The 12682-nt window shown below is 41.3% G+C and overlaps 1 protein-coding gene across 5 annotated transcripts in view; it reads left to right on the forward strand.

Moving 5' to 3' along the window:
- The window catches only part of VPS13D (vacuolar protein sorting 13 homolog D), a 247617-nt gene that overhangs the window by 54367 nt on the left and 180568 nt on the right, over window positions 1–12682 (forward strand). For all 5 annotated transcript variants that reach the window (XM_036858737.1, XM_036858753.1, XM_036858761.1 and 2 more), the window contains 2 exons: window positions 2962–3184; window positions 6111–6321. In XM_036858737.1, the coding sequence (XP_036714632.1) occupies window positions 2962–3184; window positions 6111–6321 (434 nt within the window). The remainder of the gene's footprint in view (window positions 1–2961; window positions 3185–6110; window positions 6322–12682) is intronic.

Raw genomic sequence — 12682 nt, forward strand, 5'->3', positions numbered from 1 at the left:
ACCCGGAGCTCAGGACCCGGAGTGGGGGTGTTTGAATGATGGTTAGAGGGCAGGTTGTCCTTATATCACCTCACTACAGCCGCTTAGACGAACCAGATTTAGCGATCAGAGCACACGGTGAAACCAGAACAGCAGTGATTAGCAACTCAGAAGGAAGAGCGCCACCAGGTTTGCTCATCTTCACGCCCCATCTTCAGACAACTGATGGCTGAGAACGTGCTTGTTCACCTTGTGGTCAGAAGCCCTCCTGTTGCAACAATAGGCCTTCCTGCCAGAGTGAGAAATAGGCTTCCACTTATGTATTTTTTTTAAGACAGTAAAAATAAAACAAATCACCATTGGCCTTTCACAGTAGGCCTAGTAGAGAACTAGTAACCTTGGTCTTAATGAAAATCTCTTTTCATATTTGAGTGATAAGCATTTTGCTGTTTACTGACTTAAGTCTTAAAGAAAATAAAAGAAAGATCCATTTATAAAAAGAAAGATTTGTAACTGCTTCTAAAATTTGTTACTTTTCCTTACTATGAGGTGTTTATAATTAACATGACTAGATATTAAACAAATGTGTCAGAGCTGGTGTTTACACATGAATGTTGTTCCCGCTGACACCTCAGGGTACTGCCTATCTGTTCCACCTCTGCTGCCCTTACTGCCCAAGGGAGAGCTGAATTCTTCTTGGGAACTGTCTTTTCAGCCTTTAGTTAGTTCTTTGGAATATATTTGTTTGTGGTAAATCTTTGTTTTGAGGCCTAAATCTTTAGGAAGAGATCAGTTAGAGCTAGAATGGGTGATCAAGTTCAATAATACCATTTTTGTTTCTCTCCCCTTCCTGAAAAGATAAGGACTTATTTTTTATGTCAGATATATCTATATATGAGCTTAATGAGCTGAGTCTGAATTTAGCTTCTAAAGAAGAATTGCCAAAATATTTCAAGAAATTTTTGCAAAATGGTTTCTATTTTGTTAAGTATGCCAAATAATAGCACGTAGTTTGTGTAGCATTTTAATGAAAAAATTTCCCTGTATTTGTTTTTGAGGATTTGATTTTCAGTGGCATTGCATACAAGGATCGCTTTTTCTTCAAGGTATAATATGCTTTTTTGCCTCCTGGTTATTCGAAAAAACCTTATGGGATTCAGCAGTCAATTCACATTCATATTCTTAAAAAAGAAAATTTTAAAAAACAATTCTTTAAAATATTTCATTACTTGGGAAAGCCTGCTTATCACTTTTCCCTCTGCTTTGGCAAATCACTTCCCTCCTGTGTAGAGAAGCCCTTGTTAAGTATCATTAAAAGGAATTTCTTTTTTTTTTTTCTTTTTAAAGCCCTAGGTAGTACTTTCTTGGTGACCTTATTTTATTTCCTTAAATCCTAGAAAAATTTTATCTTGTTACATACCAGTGGTTGTTCTGTAGAATTCCATAAGGGCTGCTTGGAGTGTGTCGCTTGTTAAAGTATTTGTAATCAGATAAACTTATCTGTGAAACTTACCTCTCCACATGTACAGTCAAGTTCCACTGATCTAGGCCTGTGTGAAGTGAGTAGTGACTTTCTTCTCCAAAAATCGCTTTACATTTGCCCTTTAATGCATTTGCACGTGTGAGGTTTGTCTAGTATGCATTCCAGTGGTTAAAGGACAGGAAATAGTCCTGAAATCAAAGCTTGCAGAGGGGTTATTTGCCTTTGAGTTCTATGACTCCCGTGTGTTTGGAATTGTTTTACATAAATCCATGTCTTAATGAGCGCAGGTTTGAATTTTTTACATATGTTTTTCCTTTCATTTTTCTCAACCATAGATTGTGCTTAAACCATAATTTCTAAGTCTTTCAAAAGCTTTGAGTTAATCTCCTCAAGCCACTGATTTATTTAAACCCACTCAGAGAGGATGGAGAGATGAATCAAATGAAAGAGCAACAAATACTCTCTAGAGTTTAAATAAACTAAGCAAGAGGGAAGGTTTTTAATGTCGAAATGCTTAAATAATAGCATTTACCTAGTAATTTGCCTTGCAAAAAAGAATTGCAAAAAATAAGAACTTTCACTGTTACATGTAATTACTACTCAAGATAACTGTGAAGGCAAACAGTATTATCACCTCGTTTTCAAATGCTGAGAGGAATGCACATATAAAGCAGTACTGGAAGGAAAACAATTCTTCCCCTCCTTCCAGCTTGTTGGTGAGAAGGGAGAGATGAGAACAAACCGACCCTGCAGAAGCCATTTGGATATGTAGCTCTGAGGCTTGCGGGGAGGAACCATGGGAAGTTTAAACGTCAATTATTGAACCATTCTGCTGAAAAAGATTTACCCCGTTAGCAATTAACTGAAGGTACTAAGTATGTAAGAAAAGCGTATATTATTTTCAGTAGAATTACAGAATTAATTTTACTCTGTATTTGCCCTTAATTTTTATGCCCTTGAGCAGAAACATAATATGAATGGCTTACCTATATTTTCCATTTTGTTTTCATTTGCAGTTACTTAGATGAGAAATGTAAACACAGGAGGGGAGACTTCTGGAAAGTACAAACACATTACAATGGCTTTATTCCGTATTGCTGTTAGATGCATTTTCTTAGAGCAAAAAGTACCTCCCCTCCAGCAAAGCAGCAATATATCATATGGCTGAGAGATTTGCTTTTGTTGTATTTGACCTAGATTAAACCACTAGTGATTAGTATCTTGACATTTGCTCTTAAGCCGAAAGATCAAATATGTTCCTGCAAAACTGCTATAGTTTTCAACAGGTACTGAATTATATGTAATATCTCTGCAAATAATCACATGTGGCAGAAAGTATCATGACCCTGTGACCGTTTTGTTTATGGGATCTGGGGGGCTTGGGAGGTACCAAGTGGTATAGAGTCTTTGAAGAGTCCAGGGACTGGGATGGGACTTCCAGGATAGTAGGTACAGTCACCCCCATTCCTGCCTTCTAGTTTTCTTCTGTTTCTTCCCAGGAGTCTGTGCCTTCAGCTTCTCCAACTGGTACTCCCAAACACAGTGTGAGGAAAGTGACAAGCATGGAGGACCTGAAAGGGACCCATCCCGAGGGGCTGTTCATGATGCCTCCTGTTGGAATGAGTCTAGGCAGCCTGAAGAGCGAGTTTGTGCCAAGTACTTCGACCAAGCAGCAAGGGCAGCAAGCCACACCCGCTGTTGGTCAGGTTTCCAGGAGTCCAGGTAAAAGAGGAGAGAGGAGCTGCATGATGAAGGTGGGCAAATGCATGAGACCGTTGGAGGAGCCTAAGGGGGGGATGCATCCTGTACCAGCAGATGCCCACAAAGTGGTAGCATGTCTTTAGTGATAATCCGATTTTGATATTGATTTAGAAGGCTTAAGAACGTTAGGATGTAGATTTAACATTGGGTGACTTCTAGAGTAGGGTTAAATTGGTAAGACAGTGTAAATAAAGAGATTTAGATTGTCTGTTAGGACTTATATGTCAAAACAGTTGCCACCAGATGGTGAGTATAACTAGAACAGTTCCCGCATCCTTAGACATATCCTTGCAAGTCACTGTCCTGACACTATCCCTGCAAGTCACTATTTAATTCTAGAAAAAGAAAAAAGAACTCTGAAAAAAATATTAGTGTGAATTAGGTAACAGAAGAAATACTGTGAGTGACAGTTTTTTTTTTAATTGATTTTATGACCCATTGTTGAGTTGGGCCAGCAGTTTATTATTATTATTATTATTATTTTTTTTTAAAATTAATTAATTTATTTATTTATGGCTGTGTTGGGTCTTCATTTCTGTGCGAGGGCTTTCTCCAGTTGCGGCAAGCGGGGGCCACTCCCCATTGCGGTGCGCGGGCCTCTCACTATCGTGGCCTCTCTCGTTGCGGAGCACAGGCTCCAGACGCGCAGGCTCAGTAGTTGTGGCTCACGGGCCCAGTTGCTCTGTGGCATGTGGGATCTTCCCAGACCAGGGCTGGAACCCATGTACCCTGCATTGGCAGGCAGACTCTCAACCACTGCGCCACCAGGGAAGCCCTGAGTGACAGTTTTTGAAAGACATGAACCACCCAGTTATTGGGCTCTTCTCTAGAATTTGACAATTAACCATTCCAGATGCAAGCCTAATATTGGCCTTTTGGTTTTCTGGATGGGTGATGGATTGGATAAGTGAGGTGTTGCTCCAAGGAGTGTGGGAAGCAGAATATGATTAGCCCCAAAAATCAGTGGATGAAAATCAGTCCAGTATGGTTGGACTTTGAGAAATGTGGGATGCTAGCTGAGGGAGGCTGCCGAACCTCTTTTGTTAGATAGATGCAAGGAATGGTTAACTCCTTGTAGTACCTTGTAGTCCCAGAGGTGACAGCAAAGTGGTTTATGGTTACATTGCTGATTAAAGGAGATTATTGTAGTCCTCAGCAAAAGACTGGGTATTGAACACTTACTGCGTGCCAGACGTTGTGGCACATTCTTTCATCAGTTTTTGCATTTTATCCTCATGATATAGAGTTTTATTTTTATCCCCATTTTATAGATGAAGAGACAGAGGCTTAGAGAGATTAAGTAACTTGACCATAGTTTTGTAGATGTAGATGGTAAATGGTAGAGTTGGACTATGAATTTAGGCAGTCTGACTCCAGAACCTGCAGTCTTAACCTACATGATATTGCCTACCAGTCTATACATGCATAACAAATGCATACAGCATGGGGTGGGGTGGGGCTGGGTGCACACATAGGGCCACTCAATACACGTCTTCTGTTGCCGTTGTTGTCCTGGTGACAATGATGATTAGGAATAAGGCCAATTTTACATATATTTAGAAGCCTATAAGAAGTGATTTAGGATGTTTTATAGAAAGATCTCTTTCCTGACAGTATTTCTCCTCCTGATTTGCTGTTTGTTTCTGGAATTCTATATGTGATTAAGATTGGGTTAAGGTAGTGGTTTTCAAACTGCTTCTGTATATCCCTGGGATTCCATGACAACCCTAGGAAATCTCTGAAGCCCTTTCTTTGTTCCCATCCCTTTTCCCCTTCTGCCAGACCAGCTCCACTTTTGTCTACTTCACATATTTGTCGATGCAGTAACAAGGCAAGAACGAATTCAATTAGTGCCTGCCTAATCCAGGTGTTAACAATGTTTTGTTCTCCTATATATTAACATGCTATGTTCTCCTGTGTAGTAACACGCTATTAGACATCGTTCCTGCCATCATGTGAATGATGTGAGAAAGCCATTAAATAAGCTTTATGTTGACAGATTAAGGTCAGTGTTGTGGGAGAGACAGAATGGTGTAAAGCGAAAGAACAGGGCCCAGTTGAGAAGGAGAGAGGAGGGTATGCTGTGGGTAAGACTGTTCAGACAGCAAAGAGCCTGGCACGTGGGGGGCAACAAAGGCCAGTGAGCCCGAGGCTTCACGGGCAAGGTAGAGAATGGCTTGAGATGAGGTTGGAAAAGTAGGCAGTGGGCTTATGCAGAGCTTTACAGGGATTTAGGGGAGTTTCACAGAAAGAACTTGGCATTAAACAAAGCCATCAAAGTATATAAAGGAAGAGAATGTTTTGGTCCCACTTATTTTTTTAAGGATTACTGAGGTATTTTGTGAGCAGAATGGTTTTGTGAGGGCAGACTGGAATTGTATGGGTATATTGGAGGGGAGTTTATGGTGGTCTAGGCAAGAATGGAGGTGGTTTGGATTAGATCAGTGCTGGTGGAAATGGTTACACGTGATGTTTGTTTGGAAAAGAGAATTTTGCTGCTGGAAAATTTTGTAAACCTTTGGGTAACATTATCTCTACACGAGACCCCTGTGGGATCTCCTTGGGAGGGAGCATATTAAGTACTTCTCGTCAGAAGCCCTTTAGCCTCAGTTAGTGTCTCGGGACAGCAGTGAGACGCTGAGGGGACGTGGCACAGTACGTGCTTGCATGCAGGTGGCGGGCAGGAGATGTCCAACATGCGGAGCATTGTGGACGGAGGTCTTGGTGCCAGAGTGGAGACTTCTGGTCACCCAGCTTTCTGACGCAGGCAGTGCTAAACATTTTCCAAAGACAAAATGAACTTTTTTTGGCTTTCTGGTTTTGTTCTGGGCCAGCCCTTTCCGGGTCCCATTTTCTTCATTGTCTCTCTTTCCTTGGGTCTGTGTAGAAGACCACGTCTGCCTGCTGGATTGCATTGTCGTCGATCTACAAGACATGGACATCTTTGCTGCAGAGAGACACCCACGAGAGTATACTAAGGCCTCGGAAGACAGTAGTGGAGACCTGATCTTCCCCTCCTATTTTGTGCGACAGACAGGAGGAAGCCTCTTGACTGAGCCTTGTAGACTGAAATTGCAGGTGGAAAGGAACTTGGACAAGTGAGTGGTTTATATTCAAGTAACTGTCTATTGTAAGTAGAATCGTAATAACTTGGAAATCAGTGCTATTAAGTCTGGAAGGGCATAGGTATTCACTTATTTTTTCATCTGTGTAACAAATATCTATCGAGTCCCTACTATCTGCTAGACATGAGGGCTCCTGTGATGGAAGAAAAAACTTCTGCCGTCATGGAGCTTACATTTTGTTGAGGGATATAGGAAGGTAAGTATATGATTCTAATTTAGTGTTTGATTCAGTGTTATAAACTGTGTTGTAGGATTGTAGTAGGTGCCTTGGAAACAAAGAGGAAAGAACATGAATTTAGCATGGATTTTGATGGGAGTAGTGAGGTAGGGAAGGTATTTGGAAGAAGTGACATTGGATTCTATGTTCCAAATACAGTAGATTCTGGACCTGCTATTGCTGTTTATCCTGGAGCTCCATTTAATGAGAATAATTGTTTAGATGCTGTTTTGCCCATTTCACTCTATTAAGCCATCTGAAAGTACTACATAAAAACTGATGAACTGACTCTAATTTACCTTTTAATTGGCTTCAAAACACAGGATGCTTAATATCTGTAGTTTAGAGCATGGCTTCAGTTGTCATTAGTTCCATATCTGGCTGGGAAACTTACTGAAAAGAAACATCCCCGACCCTACCTGAGACCAGCAGAACCTGGCTCTCAGGGCCTAGCCTCAGGTGTATATTAAAAAGGTCCTCTGGTGGCGCTTACGCTCGCCTGGCCCCTGTGCGTGGACTGGGACAGCTGGTTACAGTGTGTGATGCCTTTCAGTTTGGAGCGTTAATTTTGGAGAAAGCAGCAACATTTGCTTCTTAACTTCAGGGAAAGATGAGGCATGGCTGTAAAGTAATGAAAGAGATTTTCATTTGTAGCATTTTGAAAAGCAGTGTCACTGCTTTTCCAGGGTGTGATTTTAATCCCTCTTTGGCTACTCCCTTTGCAGGTCCTGGGCTTGGGCAAGTCATTTAATATCACTGTTTTGTTTCTCTCTGGATTAATGATACAGTTTAGCCGCTCTCACTGAGATTTTTGTGTTTCATTCTTACTTGTTATTCAAGTGCTCCCTGGCTGGCTTTCAGTTATGGTTGGCATGGGCTGTATTTTATTTTACTGGCCTAGAAGTCTTAAGAGGAGCTTCATTATTTAGAAATCAAACACTTTGTTTTCTTTTCAAGTAATGCTTTCCAAAAAAAAATGTGCTTTACTACTCTGTTTATCTAAACTTTACCCACTTCCATCAGTGCTTATGTGCAGATAATTATACTCTGTTAGCCCAGATAGAAGGTGATGACTGAACACAAGGTATTGTTTCAGCTTCTCACACCACAGACATGGGAACCCAGAGGTTCTTGGTAATCCTTTCCAGCTTTTCTTTGTTGATTGTGTGCGTGACTAGTCTTTTTTCACCTTATATGTAGGTTTTTCTCCATAGACAAAGTAGTTTTTTGTATTCCTCTTCCACTTCAAATCCTAACCCTCTACTTTATATACTCAGAGCATAGTGTCTGCAGGATCCACGATGCCCACTTCACCTCTAGGAGGGGAGAGAAAAAGCTCTTCAGTGTTGGGATGAGGTACCTTCCCCCCACCCAGGCATTTTCAACTTCACTCCTGCCCATCTCAGCTGAAATGAGTGACTGATTCAGGTTTTATCCTAATGTCCCGTCTGGGCTCATTATGAAACACTGGTTCTGCCTTTAGTTATCACTAAATGAATAAAGAGCTTGTCACCTTTTCTTTTTCATCAAAATATAGTTGTTGTACAATATTATGTTAATTTCAGGTATACTACATAGTGATCAGACATTTGCATACGTTATGAAATGATCACCACTATGAGCGTAGTAACCATCTGTTTCCATACAAAGTTATTACAGTGTTATTGACTGTATTCCTCATGCTGTATAGCAGCAGTCCCCAACCTTTTTGGCACCAGGGACCAGTTTCGTGGAAGACAGTTTTTCCACGGACTGGGGTAGGGGGCAGTTTTGGGATGATTCAAGTGCATTACATTTATTGTGCACTTTATTTCTATTATTATTACCTTGGAATATATAATGAAATAATTATACAACTCACCATAATGCAGAATCAGTGGGAGCCCTGAGCTTGTTTTCAGTTGCCACTCACTGGTAGGGTTTTTTTTTATTTATTTATTTATTTATTTATTTATTTATGTTGGCTGCATTGGGTCTTCGTTGCTGCACGCGGGCTTTCTCTAGTTGCAGCGAGCGGGGGCTACTCTTCATTGCAGTGTGCAACGAAGGGGCTTCTCATTGCGGTGGCTTCTCTTGTTGCGGAGCACGGGCTCTAGGCACACGGGCTCAGTAGTTGTGGCTCGCGGGCTCTAGAGCGCAGGCTCAGAGAGCGCACGGGCTTAGTTGCTCCGCGGCATGTGGGATCTTCCCAGACCAGGGCTTGAACCCGTGTCCCCTGTATTGGCAGGTGGATTCTCAACCACTGCGCCACCAGGGAAGCCCACTGGTAGGGTTTTGATATGAGTCTGCAAGCAGTTGATTTATTATGGTCTCTGTGCAGTCAGACTTCTCTGCTAATGATAATCTGTATTTGCAGCCGCTCCCCAGCACCAGCATCACCGCCTCAGCTCCACCTCAGATAATCAGGCATTAGATTCTTTTTTTTGAATTTTATTTTATTTATTTTTTTATACAGCAGGTCCTTATTAGTTATCCATTTTATACATATCAGTGTATACATGTCAATCCCAATCTCCCAGTTCATCACACCACCTCCCCACCTGCCACTTTCCCCCCTTGGTGTCCATACATTTGTTCTCTACATCTGTGTCTCAACTTCTGCCCTGCAAACTGGTTCATCTGTACCATTTTTCTAGGTTCCACATATATGCGTTAATATACGATATTTGTTTTTCTCTTTCTGACTTACTTCACTCTGTATGACAGACTCTAGGTCCATCCTCCTCACTACAAATAACTCAATTTCGTTTCTTTTTATGGCTGAGTAATATTCCATTGTATATATGTGCCACATCTTCTCTATCCATTCATCTGTTGATGGACACTTAGGTTGCTTCCATGTCCTGGCTATTGTAAACAGAGCTGCAATGAACATTGTGGTACATGACCCTTTTTGAATTATGGTTTCTTCAGGGTATATGCACAGTAGTGGGATTGCTGGGTCGTATGGTAGTTCTATTTTTAGTTTTTAAAGGAACCTCCATACTGTTCTCCATAGTGGCTGTATCAATTTACATTCCCACCAACAGTGCAAGAGGGTTCCCTTTTCTCCACACCCTCTCCAGCATTTGTTGTTTGTAGATTTTTTTTTTTTTTAATTACACTATACTAGGTGTGCTTTATTTATTTATTTATGGCTGTGTTGGATCTTCGTTTCTGTGCGAGGGCCTTCTCTAGTTGCGGCAAGCGGGGGCCACTCTTCATCATGATGCGCGGGCCTCTCACCATCGCGGCCTCTCCCGTTGCGGAGCACAGGCTCCAGACGCGCAGGCCTAGCAATTGTGGCTCACGGGCCCATTTGCTCCGCGGCATGTGGGATCCTCCCAGACCAGGGCTCGAACCCGCGTCCCCTGCATTGGCAGGCAGACTCTCAACCACTGCGCCACCAGGGAAGCCCGATTTTTTTTTTTAATTACTTTTTTTTTTTAAAGGAATTCCTTTATTTTTTATTTATTTATTTATTTATTTATTTTTGGCTGTGTTGGGTCTTCGTTTCTGTGCGAGGGCTTTCTCCAGTTGCGGCAGGCGGGGGCCGCTCTTCATCGCGGTGCGCCGGCCTCTCATTATCGCGGCCTCTCTTGTTGCGGAGCACAGGCTCCAGATGCGCAGGCTCAGTAGTTGTGGCTCACGGGCCTAGTTGCTCCGCGGCATGTGGGATCTTCGCAGACCAGGGCTCGAACCCATGTCCCCTGCATTGGCAGGCAGATTCTCAACCACTGTGCCACCAAGGAAGCCCTGTTTGTAGATTTTGATGATGCCCATTCTAACTGGTGTGAGGTGCTACCTCATTGTAGTTTTGATTTGCATTTCTCTAATAATTAGTGATGTTGAACATCTTTCCATGTGCTTCTTGGCCATCTGTATGTCTTCTTTGGAGAAATGTCTATTTAGGTCTTCTGCCCATTTTTGGATTGGGTTGTTTGTTTTTTTAATATTGAGCTGCGTGAGCTGTTTATATATTTTGGAGATTAATCCTTTGTTCATTGATTTGTTTGCAGATATTTTCTCCCATTCTGAGGGTTGTCTTTTCTTCTTGTTTATGGTTTCCTTTGCTGTGCAAAAGCTTTTAAGTTTCATTAGGTCCCATTTGTTTATTTTTGTTTTTATTTCCATTACTCTAGGAGGTGGATCAAAAAAGATCTTGCTGTGATTTATGTCAGAGTGTTCTTCCTATGTTTTCCTCTAAACTTTTATAGTGTCCAGTCTTAAATTTAGGTCTCTAATCCATTTTGAGTTTATTTTTGTGTATGGTGTTAGGGAGTGTTCTAATTTCATTCTTTTACATGTAGCTGTCCAGTTTTCCCAGCACCACTTATTGAAGAGACTGTCTTTTCTCCATTGTATATCCTTGCCTTCTTTGTCATAGGTTAGTTGACCATAGGTGCGTGGGTTTATCTCTGGGCTTTCTGTCCTGTTCCATTGATCTATATTTCTGTTTTTGTGCCAGTACCATATTGTCTTGATTACTGTATCTTTGTAGTATAGTCTGAAGTCAGGGAGTCTGATTCCTCCAGCTCCGTTTTTTCCCCTCAAGACTGCTTTGGCTATTTGGGGTCTTTTGTGTCTCCATACAAATTTTAAGATTTTTTGTTCTAGTTCTGTAAAAAATGCCATTGGTAATTTGATAGGGATTGCATTGAATCTGTAGATTGCTTTGGGTAGTATAGTCATTTTCACAATATTGATTCTTCCAATCCAAGACCATGGTATATCTCTCCATATGTTTGTATCATCTTTAATTTCTTTCATCAGTGTCTTACAGTTTTCTGCATACAGGTCTTTTGTCTTGTTAGGTAGGTTTATTCCTAGGTATTTTATTCTTTTTGTTGCAGTGGTAAATGGGAGTGTTTCCTTAATTTCTCTTTCAGATTTTTCATCATTAGTGTATAGGAATGCAAGAGATTTCTGTGCATTAATTTTGTATCCTGCAACTTTACCAAATTCATTGATTAGCTCTGGTAGTTTTCTGGTGGCATCTTTAGGATTCTCTATGTATAGTATCATGTCATCTGCAAACAGTGACAGTTTTACTTGTTCTTTTCCGATTTCTTTTTCTTCTCTGATTGCCATGGCTAGGACTTCCAAAACTATGTTGAATAATAGTGGCAAGAGTGGACATCCTTGTCTTGTTCCTGATCTTAGAGGAAATGCTTTCAGCTTTTCACCATTGAGAATGATGTTTGCTGTGGGTTTGTCGTATATGGCCTTTATTATGTTGAGGTAGGTTCCCTCTATGCTCACTTTCTGGAGAGTTTTTATCATAAATGGGTGTTGAATTTTGTCGAAAGCTTTTTCTGCATCTATTGAGATGATCATATGGTTTTTATCCTTCAATTTGTTAACATGGTGTATCACATTGATTGATTTGTGTATATTTAAGAATCCTTGCATCCCTGGAATAAATCCCACTTGATCATGGTGTATGATCCTTTTAATGTGTTGTTGGATTCTCTCTGCTAGCATTTTGTTGAGGATTTTTGCATCTATATTCATTAGTGATACTGGTCTGTAATTATCTTTTTTTGTAATATCTTTGTCTGGTTTTGGTATCAGGGTGATGGTGGCCTCATAGAATGAGTTTGGGTGTGTTCCTTCCCCTGCAATTTTTTGGAAGAGTTTGAGAAGGATGGGTGTTAGCTCTTCTCTAAATGTTTGATAGAATTCGCCTGTGAAGCCATCTGGTCCTGGGCTTTGGTTTGTTGGAAGATTTTTAATCACAGTTTCAATTTCATTCCTTGTGATTGGTCTGTTCATATTTTCTATTTCTTCCTGGTTCAGTCTTGGAAGGTTATATCTTCCTAAGCATTTGTCCGTTTCTTCCAGGTTGTCCATTTTAGATTCTCACAAGGAGCACGCAACCTAGATCCCTCGTGTGCACAGTTCACAGTAGGGTTCACGCTCCTGTGAGAATCTAATGCTGCAGCTGATGTGACAGGAGGTGGAGCTCAGGTGGTAATGCGAGCGTTGGGGAGCGGCTGTAAATGCAGATGAAGCTTCACTCGTTCACCTACTGCTCACCTCCTGCTGTGCGGCCCGGTTCCTAACAGGCCGTGGACCGGTACTGGTCTGTGGCCCAGGGGTTGGGGACCCCTGCTGTATCGTATATCCCCATGACTT

The sequence above is a fragment of the Balaenoptera musculus genome, chromosome 1, assembly GCF_009873245.2.
Source record: "Balaenoptera musculus isolate JJ_BM4_2016_0621 chromosome 1, mBalMus1.pri.v3, whole genome shotgun sequence".
NCBI classification, from domain to species: domain Eukaryota; kingdom Metazoa; phylum Chordata; class Mammalia; order Artiodactyla; family Balaenopteridae; genus Balaenoptera; species Balaenoptera musculus.